At 44.6% G+C, this 23,378-nt stretch overlaps 1 protein-coding gene and 1 long non-coding RNA gene across 3 annotated transcripts in view; one reads left to right on the top strand and one right to left on the bottom strand.

The window, feature by feature from the left end:
- The window catches only part of ERBB2 (erb-b2 receptor tyrosine kinase 2), a 54,672-nt gene extending 33,718 nt beyond the window's left edge, over nt 1-20,954 (bottom strand). For both annotated transcript variants that reach the window (XR_014518094.1, XM_083469445.1), the window contains exons 1-2: nt 20,595-20,954; nt 2,716-2,867 (exon numbers count right to left, since the gene is read on the bottom strand). Coding sequence is in view for 1 of the 2 variants with exons in the window: in XM_083469445.1 (XP_083325571.1) it covers nt 2,716-2,867; nt 20,595-20,679 (237 nt within the window). In the remaining variant the exon portion in view is untranslated. The remainder of the gene's footprint in view (nt 1-2,715; nt 2,868-20,594) is intronic.
- On the top strand, nt 14,852-21,253 carry LOC310690923. Its single transcript, XR_014518289.1, has 2 exons — nt 14,852-15,098; nt 20,949-21,253. It is a non-coding gene; the product is annotated as an uncharacterized lncRNA (long non-coding RNA).
- The last annotated feature ends 2,125 nt before the right edge of the window (nt 21,254-23,378 follow it).

The following is a 23,378-nucleotide window of genomic DNA, read 5'->3' as shown; positions in this document are numbered from 1 at the left end:
CCAGCTGGGGACCTAAGTTTGACAAACACTGGGTTAGAGTGTCAGATAAGGACCTGGCAGACCAGGGTTCAAATCCCCACTCAGCCCTGAAGCTCATTGGGCGACCTTGGCTTTGTCATCATTTGCTATCTGCCACACTAGAAGCTGCAAGGACACCCAGACAAAAGGCTTCAGATTACAATCTCAGTAGATGGGCAGATTGCTGTGGGAGAAGGCAGTCCAACGAAACACTTATTATTATTATTATTATTATTATTATTATTATTATTATTATTACCTGGGATCCTGAGCCATGGAGGGCTTTAAAAGTTACAACCAGAGTGCCAAAGACACTGAGGGTGCAATAGATTTATCTATACAGTGGTGCCCCACAAGACGAATGCCTCGCAAGACGAAAAACTCGCTAGACGAAAGGGTTTTGCGTTTTTTGAGCTGTTTCGCAAGACGAATTTCCCTATGGGCTTGCTTCGCAAGACGAAAAACGAAAACGTCTTGCAAGTTTGTTTCCTTTTTCTTAACACCGTTAATACAGTTGCGACTTGACTTTGAGGAGCAACTCATAGAATGCGGTGTGGTAGCCTTTTTTGATGTTTTTGAAGACTTTGGTGATTTTTGAAGCTTTTCCAAAACTTCTTTTAAACTTTTAAAACTTTTTTTGGGGGGGGTTGGATTTTGGGTTGGGGTGTTTGGAATTCAAGGACTTGGTGTTGGGGAGGGGTTTGCAAGAATCTGGAAGCTTGTGTGGTTTTTTTCTGAATTTTTATGATTTTCTGTGACCATTGGGCCACTCTGCTGTTGTTTAAAAAACATTTCTGGGTTTGAATTTCTGTGTGGTGGGTGGCTGGGGGAACAGTTGAGGAGGGGGTTCTTCAGCAAGAAGCAAAGAGTGGAAGAGGAACCTTCTTCAAGTTGTCCCCCAGAATCTTAGAAAATGTACTGTACAATTTGTTGATTTTAAAATGTTTTTCTGTCATGTTTAGAAACTTAATTTATTGTTCCTTCAATTTTGGAAATGCTCTTTACAGTATGTGTGACTTTAAAGAGCACTTAATAAACTCTTGTTGTACCAAATTTGGCTTTGTTTGGACTTTTTTTGACTATAGGAACGCATTAATTGAATTTCAATGCATTCCTATGGGATTTCGTGCTTCGCAAGACGAAAAATTCGCTAGACGAAAAAACTCGCGGAACGAATTAATTTCGTCTTGCGAGGCACCACTGTATATTACCTGTACAACAAATGCTCTTAATACTTACTGCGTTTTCGTTTGCGCGACAAATTTAAATATATCCAAACAAAACCCCGTGGCACCTGCTCTGCTCTGCTTTTTTCATCAGCCACTGAATCTCCAGCACAGAAGAAGCAGAAAGCATACTTGCAGAACAAACAGCTCAGGAACAAACAGCTCAAGAAGGTACAAGCAAGAAGGCCAAGCCGCGTTCTCCAGCATTTCCTCACATTTCTGAAAGGGTCTTTTTAGTTTCCACTTAGGGTATTATCGTTCGTTTGAAAACAAGCGAAAACCTGAAATGGTGGAGTTCTAAAGCCCTTAATTCAAGCTCACCCCTATGAGACAACCACTATGGTTTGCCATTTTACAGATGGACAACGGAGGCTGAAGGATTAGGTAGATTGCACACAACAAGATCACGCTGAGCAGACGCCCAAAGACAGATTCCATGGGCCCAGATCCAACAGCTTTGCTGTCCAGTCAAAGCTATTCCTGCCAACTCTGCTCATCTGCAGGTGCAATCACAGCACCTGAAGCTAGTGTGGCTTCTTTCGAGGAAATGGGTGGCAGCCACAGGTGGAAACCCAGCCTTGCTTGCTTTTGGAAGCACCTTCCCGTATGTGACACTTTCACTGTGATAGGGAGAGAGACATGCAGATTTCTATGGCACAACTGACTCCTCTGCTCCTGGTGAAATGTACTTTTCAATCTCCATCAACTTTCCTCCTCTAAATGCTACTTGAGAATATGAAGGGGAAGAGTGGATCAAATTGATTTAAATCACGATTTACATCACTAGTCAGTAAGACTTGATTTAAATCCTTTTTTTTTTACAGAAAGACTCCTTCTTGCTGGTATAATCTTAATATTTACAACCAGATGAAGGTTTCATTTTTGGAATAATAAATTTATCAGAGTAGTTTTTTACAGTTCTAACAAAAATTACTGATTTGGTTATACTATTAGAAAGACATAGATAGATAATTTATTAAACCTCACAATAATTTCATAATTAACTGTTTATATTTGGACAACTTTTCTGCTGTACTTTACTGGAAGGAGAAAAATAACCATTTCCTTAGTAACAATTTAAACAATTTGTTTAACTAAAGCAATAACATTATAGCATATGTATCCATGTTTGTTAACTGATGTGATTAAACAATTAAAAAAAAACTTATAGAGTTTTAGCACACATTAAAAACTTAAAACAAATCCTTATTTCCTGATGAATAGCCTTTGGACTACAATGTGAGCTAAACAGAAAACTATCTTTAGAAAGATTTTTCCTCCAAAAGCATTTTATTTTAAAAATCCAATCAAAGAAATCCGATTTTTGAGGTTATTTTTTTTTAACCCATTGGTTTTTATCCACCCTGTGGGGTGTGTGCCCACCTTCCCTGTTTCCTCCTCTTCTCATTTTCATCCTGATAAAGAGAAGCTGTCTTGAGAACATGCATTTAACTTCTCCCATCACACCCACCTTGAGAAAGGACGTGTCCACATCTGCCGGCAGATAAGTGATCTCCAGGTTGCCTTGCACAACTTGACAGTTCTCATAGAGGTGGCGGAGGGTGGCATGGTGGTTTTCTGGGCTGGAGGGGTGCTGCAGCTTCATGTCGGTCCCGGTGCAGACTGCGGAGGAGGAGGAGAAGTGCAAATAAGGTTGGAATCAAAAGAAAAGGGAGGCATCCACAACACACACACCTGGGAGCATGTCTGCAATCCTAAGCTCCTTGTTATGAACTCCTTTTGAAAGGCTTGGGTAAAACTAGAATAGACTAATTTTCCAAATGTAAGGTAAAAGTTCCACATATATAAACCAGTGAATCAATACAATGGTACCTTGGGTTACATACGCTTCAGGTTACATACGCTTCAGGTTACAGACTCCACTAACCCAGAAATATTACCTCAGGTTAAGAACTTTGCTTCAGGATGAGAACAGAAATGGTGCCCCAGCAGCGCGGCGGCAGCAGGAGGCCCCATCAGCTAAAGTGGTGCTTCAGGTTAAGAACAGTTTCAGGTTAAGTACGGACCTCCGGAACGAATTAAGTACTTAACCCGAGGTACCACTGTACGCATTATCGTGACTGTGCATAGACTGAAGGCACCCTTCCCAAAAGACATTGAATTAGCAATGGGAAAAAGAAACCAGCACACTAGGAATCTCAGCTCTCTCTTTTTGGTTTTTAAAAGTAGGTTCCTAGCCCTCAGGTCTGCTATAGTATGCTGGGAATCTCAGAAGCTCATGGCAGAGCCAAGCCGAGTTGGAATTCAGTGCTTCATTTACTGTATTTTGCCATGTATAAGACTATATTTCCACCATATATTTTCAAGTTTAAAATTGGGGGTCGTCTTATACATGGATAGTGCATATGGGGGATTTCTTTATTTGGAGACCCCCCAAAATAGGGGCCGTGTTATACATGGGGGCATGTTATATACGGAAAAATACAGTAACTTTTTCTCCTTCATGACTAGCAGAAACAGAATAGTTTAGACAAGCAAATACTGGATTTTTCCGTGTATAATACTATGTCCCCCCCTAAAAAGAATGTCAAAAAATTGGGGGTGTCTTATACACGGATACATCTCCCCCCATTTTCTTAAATCAGAGTCCCGCAAAATAGGGGGCATCTTATACATTGGGGCGTCTTAGAGACAGAAAAATATGGTATATGCAAAGTGGATTAAAATTATGCAGAGTTCATTTGGGGGTACAGGTTTTTAATTCAAGTGTAGAGAACCGTGCTATTTATAGACAAGCTGCTTCCCCCTCTAGAACAAAAAACTGAAAATAAAATGATCTTTGAAAATTGAGCAGCCTTTCTGTTACAGGCCTCTGGTCTGTGGCAGGTGATAAACTTTACGCCTGATTGTGGGAGAAAAGGCAAGTTTTAGGAAGCTAAGTTCTGTCTTTCCCTGTAAATGTGATTCCAGCTCTAGAGCCAAAATATATTTTTCTGGAAAGATTTCTTGGCTTTAAACAAGACATACGTCAGGCAGAAATCCAACAGGTGACATTCCCTGCATGGAAAAAGGGGCATCTTTTAAATCCCTGTGCAACAGAGAGCTCAAATAGGCAGTGCTGGATGGTGATACCCTGGTTTGAACTAAAGAGGCCATTTTATTTTATTTTATTTTATTTTATTTTATTTTATTTTATTTTATTTTATTTTGGCTTCGGGAATCTCAGCATGCAACTCATTCCCGGAGGCTGGAATCTATCCAAGCCATTCTGAGCCAAGCAGGAACTTCTCTCATCCTTTCAGAAAGCCCGATACTTCCTGTGCTTCTTCCCACTCTTCACAATTCAACCAACCAGCATGAATTATTCCCCACGTACAGCCTTTTCGCCTCAATAAAAATCCTCCTCCAGATTCCTAACACCAAAGACAACACAGCACTATCTGTTACTATAGGAAATGCTGGGCTCATTTCAATAACTTCCTATTGATTAATTCCACAGCCCAGCAGTCTCTCTCTCAGTCTCTCTCTCTCTCTCTCTCTCTCTCTCTCTCTCTCTCTCTGTGTGTGTGTGTGTGTAAGAACTGCTGCTCCTCAGCCAAGGAGCTCTACATTTTGACAAAACTTGGCATTTAGGAGGAGGTATGGAGGGAGCAACTGTTTCGAAGATCATCTCACTCAAGATTCAACGGTTTGCAATGTCCTTTGTTTGTGAACAAACACATTTGGGACTAAACAGAAAAAAATTATATTTTCCAAACCAGATAGAAATAGACAAAACAAAGTGTATAGGTTCCCCACAAACCTTGGAATAAGATAAACCAAGAGGCCGGTAGGTTTTATGTAAACAACAGGGAATTAAAAACAAGAGGAGGGTTTTTTTAGAAGTCACACAACTGTTATAAGAAAAATCTGCTCCCTTTCCCTTATGGGGTACCCAAGAGCCCATGTAGAGTCATTATTTAGGACTAGGTTCTCTTTCTGTAGGAGAAAATAACAGAGGCCAACCAGAGAATATAGAGAAGCAAAGCAGCTAGGAAGCCTGATCTTTATTAAACTGTTGCAACAGGGTGTTCACAACCCCACGCAGGAGGGAGGAGGAACCCTGAATATTGGTGTGCAAGCCCTTATATAGACTTTTGAAACTGCCCACCCTGTAGCCGAAGACCAACCCCCTGAAACATCTAACATACATCACAGAAGGAGGTGGTCAACAACAGAACAAGCAGAAATCCTGTTTGCCAGGGTACCTGATAATGGTCACTGGTTGCATTACCTGGGCAGTCTGGGCATTCCTGTAAATACTCAGTTCCTGAATTCAGGTCACAGGCTCACCCTATTCATACACAGGTACGCCCTTAAGACAGGATTTGTGAGCAAAGAGACAATGGCGAGGTTTTCCCATTTCCTTCCTCCTTGCAGAGGAACATTTGAGGTCAATTTGGGAGAGTCGTAATGGTTTCAGGACTATTTCCCTGTACTGTTTCAGACATGTGGTTTATATCTGAAGGCAGCCCTGTTTAGGGAAGCTTTTAATATTTCATGAATTAGTGTATTTTAATGTTTTGTTGGAAGCCGCCCAGAGTGGCTTGGGAAACCCAGCCAGACGGGCGGGGTATAATTATTATTATTACTATTATTATTATGATGTTATGTGTTTGCCTGGTACATTTATGAACATTTATTTTAAATCTTAGACCTTATAATTCTTATAACACAACGAACGCTGAGCATGTGCTTCCTTGATAGCAAAAAACACCCTAACACATTAGCAAAAGAAATTATTTTTGACACAACCACCAGACTAGCGTAAAAAGCAACTTACTAAAAGCTGCAACATCCAGCTCGATATAAACAGTTCCGCCATCATCCCCATTTGTCAGGCTGGCTTTATTCCAGCGCAGGGGGCAACACAGTCCCTCCAATGGGGACTGCTGGCCACACTCCTATGTGCTATTCAAAGGCCCTATGTGGTCCCCGAGGCCTCTTCCCAGCCTCTGAGAAGGGGAGATGCCGTGCAGTAACCCAGGGGGTGGGGAAACTTTTCCAGCACAAAAGCCACATTCCCTCATGGGTCATCTTATGGGGGCCTTGGCTGGAAAGAGAAAGAGAGACAGACAGACAGAGACACAGGCACAGAGAGAGAGAGGTGCCCTTGCTATAAGCAACACCCAACAAGATGCAGTGAAGTTGGGGAAAACTAGTACAACATCAAGACACTGGTGATATCATATACCGTATTTTTTGCTCTATAGGACGCACCCGACCATAGGACGCACCTTGTTTTAGAGGGGGAGAACAAGAAAAAAAATTCTCTCCCTCTCTGCGCAGCGCCCCTTCAGCAAAGTGGCAGGAGAAATGGAGCCCCTTCCATTTCTCCTCCCGCTTCGCTGAAGGGGCACTGCGCAGAGAGGGAAAGCTGCGCAGCGCCTCTCCAGTGAACCAAACCAAAGAGAGCAAGAGGGATTGTGCGCACCAACCCCTCTCGCTCTCCAGGCTGCAGCAAAAGCAATGCGAAGCCTCCGGAGCGCAGCGGGAGCACTCCCACTGCGCTTCGGAGGCTTTGCGTTGCTATCGCTGAAGCCATGGAGCCTGCATTCGCTCCATAAGACGCATACACATTTCCCCTTAATTTTTGGAGGCGAAAAAGTGCGTCTTATAGAGCGAAAAATACGGTATTTTGTACAACCAGGCATTACTATGTGCAATGAGGTGGTGGGAAACTGTGGCTTGCTTGCAGCAGCAGCAGAGGCGTGCATTTAAATGCGGTTTTCTTTCTCTGTGTGCTATTTTTAAAAAACCATAGATTAATACAGAAACAGGATAGAATCAATTTATGGGTTAGCACATGCAGAGATGATACAGAATGGAAACAGAACGATTTGCCCACCCCTAGTCAGAGGTAGGTAGCCTTACCATGGGGCAAGATTCTGCCCCACAGATGGTAACTACCCTAAAGCAGGAGTGGGAACTGGACCCAGCTGGTGGTCCACATCCCTAGCTCCCCCACCTGCTGTGGACCAACTCTGACAGGTGTGTGGGATCATCCACCTGAGGTCATACAGACACCCGCAGATTGACACCTGTCAAAATTCAAAGGCGGTCTGCAGAGGAAGCAGCTCCAGTTCATTTTCACTAGGCTTGCGCAGGAGAAATGTGCTGGCAGATTGTACCTCATCTTATCCAGTGTGCATTCAGATTGCCCATCTCAATCTTAGTCCCGGTTAATCTAGATTAGTCTTTTCAGAATCTTCTCTCATAAGTACGTTCTTGTACAGTCGTACCTTGGTTCTAGAATGGAATCTGTTCCAGAAGTCCGTTCGACTTCCAAGGCGTGGCTTCCAATTGGCTGCAGGAGCTTCCTGAACTCAATCGGAAGCTGCAGAAGCCGCGTTGGACGTACGACTTCCAAAAAACATTCGCAAACTGGAACACTCACTTCCGGGTTTGTGGCGTTCAGGAGCCAAAACGTTTGAGTCACAAGGCATTTGAGAACCAGGGTACGGCTGTACTTGGATGTGAGGCTGAGCTTCGTGGGCAATTTTACACAGGAAGAACTGAGAGGATACAAAGCAGGGCTTTCTTGCTGGTGGCACCCACTCTGTAGAACTCCTTGCCCGCCCCCGCCCCCCATATAACTTGCCGCAGCAAATAAAAAGCTTCATTGCAATTGCACTGTATTAAATCATTAGAGGAGCAAGTTAATTTTAAACAAGTGCAAATGTTTTCTTTTCTTTTTTTTCTCTCTCTTACTAGCATGCCGCTTTGAGCACCCTTAGGAAACGGAACTCAGAAACATTATAAAAGTACAGTGGTACCTCGGGTTAAGTACTTAATTCGTTCCGGAGGTCTGTTCTTAACCTGAAACTGTTCATAACCTGAAGTACCACTTTAGTTTATGGGGCCTCCCACTGCTGCTGCGCTGCCGGAGCACGATTTCTGTTCTCATCCTGAAGCAAAGTTCTTAACCTGAGGTAATATTTCTGGGTTAGCGGAGTCTGCAACCTGAAGCGTATGTAACCTGAAGCGTATGTAACCCGAGGTACCACTGTATAGTTAATATGGCCTTCCTTAAATAGGGACCGAATAGAAACAAGCTTTAAAGGCTTTCTGTGGGGAAAGGAGCATTCTTCAGACTTGTTATGCACTGGAGATTTTGCACTTTGTTCCTTGAAAGCGGAGGGCGGGGGAAGGGAGATTGGCACTAAGAAATAACAGGCCAGTTATAACATTCAGAGCAGGAGAGAAACAAGCTTGTTTTTCTGGTTGGGATGGGCGTCTTCTCCTCATGTTTACTCCATTCCCACGCGGGCCATTTATGCAACCCTCTTTCCTGCACGGACAAGCACCAGAAAGAGAAGCAGAACCAGCCTTCGCCTCTAGAGGATCGGCAACATGACGCCAAGGAGCCCAGTGGCAGCCAAGTGACCGATCCCACAGACACACAACCCAGCAGCTCCCAATCAGATAAAAGTCTGGACAGTGGGGAAGAAACTGACACATTCCTGTTGGCAGAAGAAAGCATGATTCAAGTCAGGTCCAAGGTTCAGCGGGAATGAAGCAATAAGCGAGGTGGGACTAATAAGTAGGTTAAAAACAATGAACAGGTGGACTCAGGTTTACCATGGGGCTGAGAACTATCTGAAAATAATCTCAGAACAAGTTACACAGACTTTCAAATTGTTTTTTTATTTCTTCTGCTCCAGCCGAGTCTATTTTGGGTACCTCTCCCTGATAAATCATTTTTCTCTCATTTGCCTTTGGGGGATGCCTTGCAAAAATGTTGTTTAGTATGCATACACTACTCTTCATTTGTGGCATTTCAGTCCCACCCACCCCAGCCAGGACTTTTAAGAAGCGAAATCTCTGACTGGATTCTTGTTGGCATGAATGTCAATGAACACTGAAGTATCATGCTTGATACAGCTTTCCATTTCACATTCTGCAGGTGGCAAGATTCCCTTTGAGTTATTGGTAACGTATTACCGCAAGTGTGTCTTCCTAGTGCATCTTTAACCAAATGAACAAACACCCTTTTCTGCTTTTAAAGTGGTGTAGGCCAGGCTACTTGCACGGCAAATGAGTAGAGTCTGCAGCAGAGTACATAGTCCTCAGAAGTCAGTAATGGCAAAGGCATCAATTCAGGCAGGAATCCTTTCAGTAAGGATCCCTTTGTCCATCTGTGAAATGTATTGTAACCCAGTGTAGCCCAGGTACGTATGGGGGAGAAGAGGACGAGGAGGAGGAGGAGGAGGAGGAGAAGGAAGAAGAAGAAGAAGAAGAAGAAGAAGAAGAAGAAGAAGAAGAAGAAGAAGAGAGTATTTATTCCCCAAAATGGTGGATATTATGAGAGTTTCTATCCAGCAATACTTCCAAACAGTATAGCAGGTGTGCACAACTTCTGGCCTACCAAGCTGAACAAACAGCCCAGCAGGCAGAATAATATATAACCTGATAGAGCTGTCTGATTGCGGCTGTAAATGCACAGGTCAAGTGGCAGGCAACCCACAATACAAGGCTGGTAAGCAAGGTTTGGGTTGGTAGATTCATGAACTATCTAGACCTGCAGTATGCCAACACAGAAACAAGATTTGTTTAAAATCAAGAGGATTTTTTAAAATTGTAAGGACTGGTCATTTTTATATAAAGAACTGGAGAGAGAGAAGGCGAGCACACACTTGCAAGGGGCATGTATTTTCTCTCTAAATCTTAATTTTAATGAACTGGCCCTAGGATGGAGAAGCAGTTGCCCAAGCCCTAGTTGTATTATGGACAATTGATTAAAACAACTACTTTGTCACAACAACCAATGGCAGAATTTGGATCTTCAAGTTGCAGAAATATTTTTGGCACGGTAAAATAATAGGTACAGCAGCCTTAGACGGTAAACCAGCAGCAACACGGCAAAGGCAGCAGCAACAGCAACAGCAACAGCAACAACAACACCACAGGCCTATCTTACAAATGACTGACAACGAGGAAAAAAAATCCCCTTACTAAACGTAACAGAGTTTATGGCTGAGGCAGGATCTGAACTGAAGGTTCCTCCTACTGTGTGCATTTTTATCCACTATACACCATTAATAGATTAGAACTTTGACAGCATCTAAATCAAATTAGAAGTTTACCACTAGCTTATTCTAGATTGTATGATCAGATGGCAAAGGGTCACAGAACCCCGTTACTGCTAAACGTCACACAGATTGGGGGATTTCTCCAGGTGTAGAGCCCCCTTCCCTGCACAACATGCTACACCTGCCAATTTTTAGGTCAACAGAGCTATACAACCAACAAAGAACATCAAAACATAATCTGCTTTGCAGCTATTGACAGATGTAGGAGCCCTGCTCCAATTGCAGCTAGCCTCCTTGAGAGCAAAGGAGAAATATGGACATTTATGGTAGATGAAAGAAAGAAAATTAAATATAGATTTTCAGGTTGGGACTGAGGTGCCAGTTCTGAAAATATTGCAGGTAACTTCACTAGACAATCTCCATTTTAGAATGAAGCAAGCATTTATGGGTGGAGGCCTAGATTGGCCTTTTGGGGGATTCTTTGAGGAATGACTTCTGCAGCAGAAGCTGCGGCTCAACCCTTCTCCCTCCTGGATCAATGGTGTCATTAGACTACCCCCGGGCGGGTTTGGCAGGGTTTGACAACAAAACTGCTTTTTCAAGCCGGGCATGTTTTAGAAAGGAAAAGTGGCTCGTTGAAGCAATGCTGGTGGAGCCGACATGCTCCACCTTCTACACATTTTGGGCATGCCCATGCAGCTTAAAGGAGCTAGAATCAAGATAAGCTCCCCCACCTCACCCAGCCCAGTTGCCACTGGGAGATCAAGACTTACAGCAGGGTCCGTGGGCCGAATCCGGCCCAGTCGCCTTCTAAATCCAGCCCGCAGACGGTCCGGGAATCAGCGTGTTTTTACATGAGTAGAATGTGTCCTTTTATTTAAAATGCATCTCTGGGTTATTTGCGGGGCCTGCCTGGTGTTTTTACATGAGAAGAATGTGTGCTTTTATTTAAAATGCATCTCTGGGTTATTTGTGGGGCATAGGAATTTGTTCATTCCCCCCCCCAATATAGTCCAGCCCACCACATGGTCTGAGGGATGGTGGACCGGCCCATGGCTGAAAAAGGTTGCTGACCCCTGACCTACAGTATAGCAGAGGCTGTGAAAAGGAAGGAGCTGCTAAGCATTTGATAGGTACAGGGCTCAGTCTCTTTACACAGGGGTAAACAACTTTGTGCCTTCTAGATATTCTCACATGGGAGAGAGCTGATACAGCAACAAAGAGGGGAAATGTACTCTGTGCGTGTTCAGAGACCCACTTCAAATTTACATCAGACATTTTAGAGCTGAGTCAGCTCTGACATGCAATTCAACCACAGGGTTTTGGATACTTTTATTATCTTGTTTTCAACAACAGCAACACAGCACAGGAAACTTGACTTCATCCAGATACAGCTATATTCAGGGTCACCTAGTGGCTACACCATAAAAATGACACTATCCGCACAAAAACCAAAATTTGGCAGGGCAAGTAACAGGCGTGCTCTTCTTTCTCAACTCCCGGTTTTTAAAATGTGTGGTTGGTGAAATTCAGCATTCTTTTTCTTTTCTTTATTAAAAGGCACATTTACAGCTCCCCATGTTTTGAAGGGTGCATCTCAAAATTAGTCAGGGCATCTAAGCCTACAGATGGTAAGACTGAAGGAGAAAGGTCTTAGTTTTGGAAGAAAACTAAGCCGCATGCAAGGGGTTCAGTACTTGCCCACGTAAGGACAGAAACACCAGTCTGGTAAGCAAGGCTACGATAAAGTGTGTCAAGTTTCAGCAAACACTACAGATAAGTTTCCAGAGACAAGTGGGAGTTTTTTGAGAAACCCCAACAATGGGAAAGACAGTTGTGAAGAAAAATGCTGTCCCCACATCCTACAGAGAGCAAAATGGGGAAGAGACTAGCATTTGCTGGGGGATCCTTACAGCAGTCTCAGAAACCCTGCTCCTTTGGCATTCTTCACCCCAAAGGAAGCCCTGTATATTCTATGGTTGTGCATTGCCCATGGCAGACAGCTAATGGGGAATTCTACCATGGCCGAGGCACAGCAGCCATGTCACTTGCCAAAGAGCAGTCTCGCTTCCCCGGCATCTAGGGCTCAGTGGGGACTCTCCTACGGGACAATCAACTGAAAAGGGGCCGTAATAAAGTCAACTCCCAGCTGCCCGAGTTCTCAGCGTGTCCGCCAGTGGTCTCCCAGCAACCAAGCAGTAAGAGGCCTCAGGCCTGGGCCACCCAGACAAACAGAGGGCCTGGGCTCTTTTCTAGTGCTTGGTATAAAAAGAGTGGGAGGACACATTAAAATTAACTTTATTACAGCTGGTGAGATTCAGTTCCGGACTGAGCCCCCACAGCTTTCGTAGATGCTCTCCTCTTTGCACCACTTTAAAAAAAAAAAAACTTTAAAAGTGGATTAGGCATCTGTAAACAAACCAAATACAGCTGGGGCAAGTGGACCCGCTTGTTTTCAATTAATTCAGCAAGGAAAGTTAGTACGCTATTGTACAGGGCACCAGGTGCCTGCAAGAAATGAGCTATAAATCATGTCTACTTTTCTGTGGCTCCACCCCAATTCTTCCAACAGAAGAAACCATAGCTAACTAGACACAGCATATTTCTGAATACCAGATGTTGCAGATAAACAACAAGGGAACATTGTTGTCCTCGTGCGCTGCTTGTAAGCATCCCAAAGGTATTAAAACAAGAGTGCTGGACCTGAAGGTCAAGTGATTTGCGCCCTGGAGGAAGGGCGGGATATAAATTGAATAAAGTACAAATGAATAAATGAATAAAATCACAACCTGAGTACAAAACAGAGGTGTGGTCCAAGCACAAAGCCCACAAACCACTTCTCCTTCTAAAAAACCACCAGTCCTTTGATTCAACTGCCTTCAGTACTATGGTATGTCCTATTCTGAATTTCCCCTTTCCACCCACTCCACCTTCAGGCTTCACATGTTTGCAGACACAAAAAGAAAAAAGAAATTCAGGTAAGACTCATAGAATAGCGCCGTAAACATTTCCTTCTTCACACAACGCACAGTTAACCTATGGAATTCTGCACAACACAATGTGAGGATGGTCACTAGGTCTGGGAGTTTTTCCGGAAGGATCAAACAATGTCGAGGCATTTGGTTAACAGATCTATGAACAGCTAAAATAGCTAAATGGAACATCAATGTTAAGAAGTAGCATCTTTCTAAAAAGCCAGGTGATTCTACAGGCAAACAACAGGCGAAGGCCGTCACCTTCACATTCTGCCCGTCTAGCTGCTGTTGGATACAGCATGGTAGACTAGATCATGCTAGTTCTTTCGGTTTATGGAATTGTGCTATGAATGAGTTCTCAAGGGAAGGACAGAAGATCCACACCCTTCGCGAACCCCATCAACAGAGCCAGAATGGATGGAGATAAGGCACTAGATCTGACCACTTCTCTGAGGAGGCAGAATTCTGGCAAACCAACGCATGAAATTTAAAAGATGTTGATGGACAGATGCTGTCTAATAAGCACCCATTCGCCCTCCAACTCTCTGTCTCCTGCTTGAACAGCTTTGAGGGAGCCCTTGGCAAACTGTGCTTTGCTGGGGCTCCTCCTAAGCTGGTGGGCTTCCTAGCTGCATTCTTACTTAGCAGAAGCAGAAGGGAGAGGAAGCCAAAAGGAACAGCCACCCGTGTGGCATGGCACTACTAGCAGTGCCTCTCAATTTCCCTTCCAGACTTGGTACTTTGATCTCTAATCTTGCTGAGGAGGATAAGAGCGCTGGGAAAAACAAAGTAGCAGCTGCACACACAGTGCTCTGTGATAGCAGGGGTTCAACGGGAAAGAGTTTCTATTCTGCACAGTGACCAGTCAAGTGGCTAAACAGAAACCTATGTAGGATTTGCAGGGGTTGGACTAGATGACCCTCGGAGCCCCTTCCAACTCTACAATTCAATGATTTGCTAAATCAACCTCCAACTCACAACAACGCCCCCCCCTTAGTATTTTGGTATCTACCCCAGGGGCAGGGAACCTGTTGGCCTCCAGATGTTGCTGTCTTCCAACTCCCACCATCCCTAACCATTAGCCATGGTGGCCGAGGCTGATGGGAGATGGAGTCCAAAGTCATCTGCAAGGTCACAGGTCCCCCATCCCAGGTTGTCTATAACCCGCGGAACATTCCGTTCCCCACTGGATCTATCATAAACAGCTACACAGCAAATCGGTGAATGCTTTAAGCAACAAACAAACTATTCCAAGTGCAATCACTTAAGATAGCAGTATATTTAAGGGGAACCTAGAAAATAGCATGTCATCAAAACAAGTGAACTGCAGGACCCCCTGTAATGACACAGAAGAAGTTGTGGTGCAATTCTAGACTGGCATGGCAATGCATATCGCTTGAGTCATGCTGCTGCTGCTGGAGCAGCGTTATGAGGGATTTGGGGTGCTGTAACAGTCTGGCGCTGTGGTGTAAACCATTGAGCCTTGGGCTTGCCGATCGGAAGCTCAGCAGTTCGAATCCCCATGACAGGGTGAGCTCCCATTGTTCGGTCCCAGCTCCTGCCAACCTAGCAGTTCAAAAACACGTCAAAGTGCAAGTAGATAAATAGGTACCGCTCTGGCAGGAAGGTAAATGGCGTTTCTGTGCGCTGCTCTGGTTTCGCCAGAAGCGGCTTAGTCATGCTGGCCACATGACCCAGAAAAACTGTCTGCGGACAAATGTCGGCTCCCTCGGCCAGTAAAGGAAGATGAACCCCGCAACCCCAGAGTCGTTCACGACTGGACTTAACTGTCAGGGGACCTTTACCATTTTTTAACAGTCTGGGGGCAGGGACACCAGCTGCCTGTGGTAAGTGAGTAGTGCCTTATCTATCTCCCCTTCCCTCTTTTGGTCATCTTACAGGAGAAAGAATCCCTGGGATTCCAGAGCATGGCAATGTCTGTTACAATTACCCAGCACATTCTGCTATTAAGGAACAGGGGTGGGTTGCTGGGGGAGAGAGACTGGTGGAGAGTTGGGAGGTTGAAGGTTTCTTGCTTGCTCTGTAAAACCATTAGAGAGTTTAATATTTAACAGCAGCTGCAATAGAAGAGAGGTTTGGTGGGGGGAAGGTTCTGGCGGGAGCCTGAAGGTCACTATGGAAACAAGCTAACTAAGGTCAAGGGAGTGTGTGCACCCCCCCCCAACTCATGCTAATATCCCAACTCAAGGAAGAAAGGAAGATTAAAGAATGAAAATCAAGTTGGGACCTTGCCAAATTATTGTCTCACACCTTTGCTCTGGGTCACTGCTCCCCTATGTTCACCCTGCTCTGAGCAAAGGGTTGCATCTCTCGGTCACCATTTATTGACATGGCAAACAAACTTTCAGAAAAGTAGGAATTCTTAGGAGTCTCTCACAGAATTATCTGTGTCAATCTTGGAAAGCTATGAAAGTAGCATCTGGTTTGGGTCTGTCAAATAGGTTTTGGGGTCTGTTCATGATTTACAAGGGCTTTTTAAAAAAGACACACAGATTACCTCAATAATCCTTACAACCAGTGCTTTTTTTCTGGGGTTTTCAAGGGTACGTAGTACTGGAACCTTTTCCCGTCAAATGTTAAAACTGTGGCACTTACTGTAATAACTTCATGGTGAGTACTGGCACCTTCTCTTTTTAAAGCACTGCTTACAACAACCCTGCCAAGTAGACCAGCATCACTGTAGTATATTACATATTAGACTGCAGAGACTGCCCAAGCATAATCTTGGCATTCACATGCTCTCGACCAGAACCCCGGCTAAAGTCTTATTTGAATCTGCAGAACACACCATGCTTTTACAGCCCAACAGCTATCTGCATTTAAGTCTACCTCTGGAGTATGCAAGCCTTCAAGTCATACAGCATTCTTCAGCCAAACAATACAAAAGCAGCGACACCTACATGCACTCAAAACCGCCTCCTTCATTGGCAACTTTTTGACTGACTGGTTCATCCTAATTCTACACATTTCCCAAATCTCCAAATATGCGTGACTGTGTTAATTGATTTAAAATATAATGTGCAGGGGGAAAGACCATCTGGGTTGTGAACACATTTCTTAAATCCCTGTCCACAAACAATTCTCATGCAACTGGAGGTAGGAAGAGGTCTTTGAGCCCCAGCACCTCTCAGTTTGAAACCCAACCACTGGGTTTTCTTAGCGGGATTATTAAACAAAAGAAAAGATGATGAAATCCAAGGGATTAAAAAATTATTTACAAACAACACAGCCTTTGCCTGTTGTACTTCACAGTAAAAAGAGCCAAAGAACAGCACGCAGCAAAGCAAGGAGCCAGTAATGACAAGAATGGATGATCAAATAATCCCCTTCGTGTCATTTACAGCTTGTTGTTAGCATATCTTCCCTTGCCACATCAGAAGTTTTGCAACATTCCAGTAAACCCCATCAAATTTTCCTTCCTTGCCTAAAATAACATCATCAACTCAAGTCAGATCTTTGGTCCAACTTAAGTCCCAACTCTAAACATTTAAATTGTGTGTGTGTGTGTCAGTGTCAATTTACTAGAGCCAATTTGCCAGGGCTGCTGGCAGAATTCACATTCTCCATTCAAGATACAGAACCAGGCCGAAATGCAAAGCCCAACCAACACCTATGGGAACAGTTCCCCTTACTCCATTCCTACATGCACATCTCCCTTCAGATTTCCAGACAGAAAGCTGGCTCAATCAACGTGGTGAAAAGGCCCCCACTTCAGTATTATTCAAGATCTCTGCACTAAACAGTGACTGTGGGATGCAGGGATGCAGCATCAAGTCCATATACACTTATCAAACCATCCAGGATACAGTTTCAACCTCTTTGTTTTGCACCAGCCCTGCTCCTCTGCGTTTAACATCAACCTGGCATAACTTAATTGGTAAAATCCCCACGAACACAACATGAGAGGTAGGGGAAAACTTCATCAGCTGAATTCCTGCAGCTCGTGCTCTTGGTTCCATTCCGGCATTTGATTCTTCCCTTGGCAGGGTTCCTTGCAGCAGAACTATATGAACATTTTTCTGTTTGTTTTGCAATCAAACAATTAAGAACATCGATCATAGAAACCACAACGCAAAAATTAACCCACAGTTTTACAACAGCTCAAACTCATCAGATGAAAGCTCTTATGGGAACGTAATATCTTATAGCAAGTCAGTCCATCTAACTCCGTATTGTCTCCCACCTGGAGAGGTCAGGGATCAAACCGGGAACCTTAAATGCAAAACAGATGATCCCCCCCCCCCAAGCTACAGTGCTTCACCTCTCCTAAATAAAGATGACTTTACATATCTTCACCTACTCTCCAAGGATGGTCCTGTGTGGTGGGGCTTCCTTTGAAAAAGGACTGGAAACTCCAGCTAGCTCAAAACAGGGCAGCAAGAGTCCCAAAGGGGAGGGTGACAGATACCACACCATAGTATGCCAGTGTTTTTTTCATCTGTACTGGTCCAATTCAAAGTGATAGTATTAATTTTTTTAAGCCCTAAATGATTTGGAACCAGTATTATTGGCATCTGTCCATCTCAGAAGACAATGGAATACGCCTCCAGAGAGGCTCACTGAACACCTACACTTTCAGCACCAGGGATATATATCTCTTTACTCACACATACTGTTTAACAACTATGGTTTTACTGCATTTTAGTCCTCAGATCAGTTTTGTGTCCACCCACCCCTTTCCTGGTTGTGTTTCACATTTTTATTGATCTTTTACTGCCTCTTGATGGTTTAATATTAATTTTTGGTGCTGGTTCAGTTTCTTGCACTGACTGTTTTTAAATGTCTGGTTGTAGCCTCATTTTATTGATTTTAAAACTGGTGAACCACCCAGAGTGGTGTACAACAATTTAAAATCACCACCCATGCAATATATGTATTAGAGCTCAACAAGACACGGTTTTTCATCATAACGCACCCTTTACCCACCCCATTTCCCTTGTAGCAGCAAAATAAAGGAAAAGGATACCGTATATATATTTTCAATCCTCCACAAGCAGGCAGCCCAGGCCGAAAGCAATTGGGCTGAACTGCACTTGAGGATTCAGCATGAAAATGGTATAGTCCAGGGGTCAGCAAACTTTTTCAGCAGGGGGCCAGTCCACTGTCCCTCAGACCTTGGGGGGGCGGACTATATTTTTTTGGGGGGAAATGAATGAATTCCTATGCCCCACAAATAACCCACAGATGCATTTTAAATAAAAGCACACATTCTACTCATATAAAAACACCAGGCAGTCCCCACAAATAACCCAGAGGTGCATTTTAAATAAAAGGACACATTCTACTCATGTAAAAACACGCTGATTCCCAGACTGTCCACGGGCCGGATTTAGAAGGCGGTTGGGCCGGATCCGGCCCCCGGGCCTTAGTTTGCCTACCCATGGTATAGTCCATCCAAGGGGTAGGGATGACGCACTCACAAGATAGAAAATACCGCAAAATGAATGGGCAATTGAAATAACCGGACAATTCATAGCTCACAGATAAGCAGAAAGTAGACTGTAGGCCACTATCCCATTTAGAGTAGACTGCCCTGGGGGATCAGTGGCTCTCCATATTGCTTCAGGACTCCCCATGTCAATCAACCCAAGGCAGCATAGTCCATGGTCAGGATGGCGGAAGTTGTAGTCTTACAACAATATGATACCTCAAGGACTGCCTCCTTCCATATGAACCTACCCGGACCCTGAGATCATCTTCTGAGGCCCTTCTGTGTGTGCCGCCGGAGGGTGGCAACATGAGAACAGGGCCTTCTCTGCAGTGGCTCCCCATTTGTGGAATACTCTCCCCAGGGAAGTTCTCCTTTTATACACCTTTAGGCTCCAGTCAAAAATGTTCCTTTTCAACCAGGCCTTTGGGAATGGGAGGGATTATCAGTTTCTTGCTGCTCTTATTTTTACTATGTTTTTCATTACAGGTAGGTAGCCGTGTTGGTCTGCCACAATCAAAACAAAATTTAAAAATTCCTTCCAGTAGCACCTTAGAGACCAATTAAGTTTGTTATTGGTATGAGCTTTCATGTGCACGTATCTGAAGAAGTGTGCATGCACACAAAAGCTCATACCAATAACAAACTTAGTTGGTCTCTAAAGTGCTACTGGAAGGAATTTTTAAATTTTGTTATGTTTTTCATGTTTTTATGCGGTCAACCGCCCCAAGATCTGCAGATGATCTGCAAGTTTACAAAGTTCTTGAACAGACAGCTGTGCTCATCCAGATGTTGCTGTACTTCAATTCCTCTCCTCCTTCCCCACTGGCCATCCTTGCGGGTGGGCAACATCTGGGGGGTGGGGGCAAAGGTTCCCCACTCCTGCCATAAGGCACTTCTTATGTTTTTAAGGAAAGACATTTGGGATCTCCGGAGCAATGCCCTTCGGCAAGTTTTGACACACGGCGGGGGTGGCCTGCTGGGGATTTAAGTCACGTTAACTCGTCGAGACTGAATGAGAACAAGTCCCGCTCCGTCCAGCACCATCTCCCGCCTCCTCCTTCGCAGGCAAAACCCTCCCCTTCTCTCTCTCTCTCTCTCTCACACACACACACACATCCACTGCAATGTGTAACCCAAACAAGGCGACATCGTTTAACTCTGCCCAAAGCGACTCGAGAGTAGAGCTGTCTCTCCACCGCCAGCTTGGAAGCAATTGCTAACGCGGCGCAGAAGCGCCCTGCGCCAGCCGCGCAAAAACACGCGTCGCAAGGGCGGCTCTGCAAACATGCGCCCTTTTCCCGTTGCAGCCCGGGCTTGGGGGGCGAAAAGGGGGGCAGAGAGGGCGGCCGCCGACATCTTCAAGGGCAGCTAATCCGCGCACCAACGAGTTCTTAATGGGCCCGTTTCCTTGAAGGCGCGCGTGGCCCGAAATCTCGGCGCAACCGACGATCAGAGGAGCAGAAACTTCTCTCTGGCCCCATTTCCCAGACCCACCTCCCACAACGTTTTAAACAATGCAAAGAACTGAGCTTTTGTCGATCACCCCCCCACACACACCAAAAACACACCATACCCCGCCCGCCCCCCGGCGACCGACTCCGATCTGCGTTGACCCGGAGACCAGGAATTAATTAAATTAATCAAAAACACGCGGCTAATTAATGAAATAATCCCGCCCCGAACGAAACCCGAAAATCAACAAGTTTGCGCGCATAAGTTTCTCTCCTCTCTTATTTCTTCCAACTTGGAACCCCCTTTCTTGGTTGCAAAACTGGCTGAGAGATTCCTTCCTGGACGCCTTCCCTCTTCCTTTTCTTTGCTTCTCTCCCCCCCCCCCCCGCCCCAATAAACAGAAATAGAAACAAAACAAAACATACGGATTCAAACTTACCTTCCGTGCTCCAAACAACTCCTGGCCAGACCGAAACCAAGACGAACCCCATGCAAAACCAGCAGGGGCTGGGAATGGGCCCCATTGTTTTTTCATTGCAAATCCCAGCTCATAATTTCGTCCGGGGAAGAGAAGGAAGGAAGGTGGGTGGAGATTTTTGTTTTTTATTTTTGTTTTCTCCAACCGCCTTGGCAATCGTGCCCGGTTTGTTTTCTCGAGCTTCGCTTCCCCCTTTGCACTTTTCTTTGCAACCCAACTTTTCAACCCTTTTCACTTCCTTTACCAAAAAAAAAAAAAAAAAAGGCACTACCAGAAGCCACCACCTCTTCTCATTCTCTCTCTCTCTCCCACCAGCACCAGGCGTCGGGAACGCGCTCCGAGCGCGCTCCGGAACAGGATTCCTGCTCCCTCGGGAGTGGCAAACGAGTTCTTCGTCGGAGCACTTCAAAGCCGTTCTTTGCCTCGTGGGAAATCAAAGCTGGAGAGAGGAGAAAACTTTGCGAAACGTTTTGCTTTGCCTCCTTGCTGCTGAAGGTGGAATTCCTTTCCTTCTCCTTGGGCGATTTCTTTGGACACTTTCCAGTTCAGAGCATCGACCTTGAATGGACAAAGAGAAGGGAAATATATATATTTCTTGGAATTAAATTAAATGCAGGCTACGCTTGCCAAATGATTTAAGGTGGAGGGGGCGGTGGGGAGAGGAAAGTATATAAATCTGGAGTGGGGGTGTTTTTTGGAGGGGGGGAAGAAGAAACAGCTATGTGATAAGTAGAACTGTCCAATATTTCAAAAGACCTTAATTAACTGATTAGGAGGCAAATAATTAATATTGGTTGTTTGAATACTGTAAAATACATGATTTCTGACCGTGACCAAAAATCGGTATACGTAGTTGCCCTTCTGAAGGATCTTATGATTTAATAAAGCACATGTGATTTCTTGAGAAATCACAATCCACTCGGGTCAGCTAGCAGCGGAAACTATAATTTAGAATCATAGAATTGTAAACTTCGAAGGAACCTCAAGAGTAATCTAGTCCAACCCCCTGCAATGCATTTGAAATATCAGATTGCAAAAATCCTAAAATCAAGATTCAAAGGAGCCTTAACCCTTAACATGCTGGTAGCTCACAGCACCGTGGATGTTGCCTTACGTCAAGTCAGACCAATTGGCCCATCTAGTTTCCTGTTGTCTACACTGGCTGGCAGCAGCTCTGGTTTCAGGCAGGAATCTCCTACCTGTGGATGCTGGGGATTGAATTAATATTAAAATGCAGCCTCAGCAGTCAACTTTTACATTGCAGTTGTATATAATAGGGCTTAAGCTCAAAACAGGGATGTGGGTGGCACTGTGGGTTAAACCACAGAGCCTAGGGCTTGCCGATCAGAAGGTCGGCAGTTCGAATCCCTGCGATGGAGTGAGCTCCTGTTGTTTGGTCCCAGCTCCTGCCAACCCAGCAGTTCAAAAGCACATCAAAGTGCAAGTAGATAAATAGGTACCACTCCGGCGGCAAGGTAAACATGCTAGCCACATGATCCGGAAGCTGTATGCCGGCTCCCTCAGCCAATAAAGCGAGATGAGCGCCGCAACCCCAGAGTCGTCCGCCACTGGACCTAACGGTCAGGGGTCCCTTTACCTTTACCTTTAAGCTCAAAATAAGTCTGTACCAGGCTGCAGCTTGAACCACTTAAAGCTGACAACTTATTATTTATTACATTTACAACCCAGCATGCATACTTCTCGTTTTATCCTCACAGCAACCCTGTGAGGTAGGTTAGGTGGAGAGTGAGTGAGTGAGTGGCTCAACATCAACCAGTGAGCTTCATGGCTGAGTGGGGATTTGAACCTTGTTCTCCCAGATCCTAGCCTAGCCCTCTAACCACTGCACATTTCTAACGTACTGTAAATCTAAAATGTACTCGGGAGAGATCAGCAGTCCTGTAGTAGATGAATCAATCTAAAATGAGAAGGACTGAGAGATTTCTGGAATAGCCAAGGTTCAGCTCCAGCACTTGTTGACAAGGCTCAAACCCCATCTGCCCTATGCATTTAAAAGAGTATCATACCACTTTAAACCTGCCCTCAGCCCCAATTGTGGGAAGCATAGTTTGTTAAGGGTGCTGAGAGTTGTTAGGAGATCCCTTTCCCCCTCACAGATCCATTTTCCTAGAGTTGCCTGGAAAGAGTGATTTTTATTTTTATTTTTGGTTAAGCCACTCTGAAAATTGTAGCTCTGTGAGGGAAATAGAGGTCTCCTAGCACTTTTCCGCACCTTTTGCAAACTACAGTTCCCAGGGTCCTTTGGAGGAAGTTGTCACTGTTTCAACTGGTATGATAGTACTTTAAATGCATAGTGCAGATGGGGCCTCTGTTCTGCAAAATGATATTAAATGAACATTTATATACCATTTTAGAAAGATCAAGGCACTTTGCGTGCTAAGTACTGTACAGTAATCCTTACATAAACCCCTGTAAGTATTGTACTTCCCATTTTCCAGAAAGGGAGGCTGAGAGAGAGGAGAGGCTTACCTAGCAACTTCATAGCTGAGATGAAATTCAGGTCACAATCCTACGCCCATTTTCTGAAAGTAAAACCACTTGTACTCAGTGGGACTTACTCTTGAGTTAATAGGATTACATGTCAGTGTACCAGGAATTTCCAGATTTCTTAGCACAATCAATTGACCGGGACTTGGCACCGTTAATGTGAGATACTCATGCAGATGGCAGTGCCTCTGGGCATGTGAAGGCTTCCAGATTGGAGGCTGCCCGCTGTTGGGCAAG

Source organism: Podarcis liolepis (genome assembly GCF_965112155.1).
Source record: "Podarcis liolepis genome assembly, chromosome: 13".
Taxonomy (NCBI): domain Eukaryota; kingdom Metazoa; phylum Chordata; class Lepidosauria; order Squamata; family Lacertidae; genus Podarcis; species Podarcis liolepis.
Note: the sequence above shows the minus strand (reverse complement) of the source record. Positions and strands in the feature narration are given on the sequence as shown.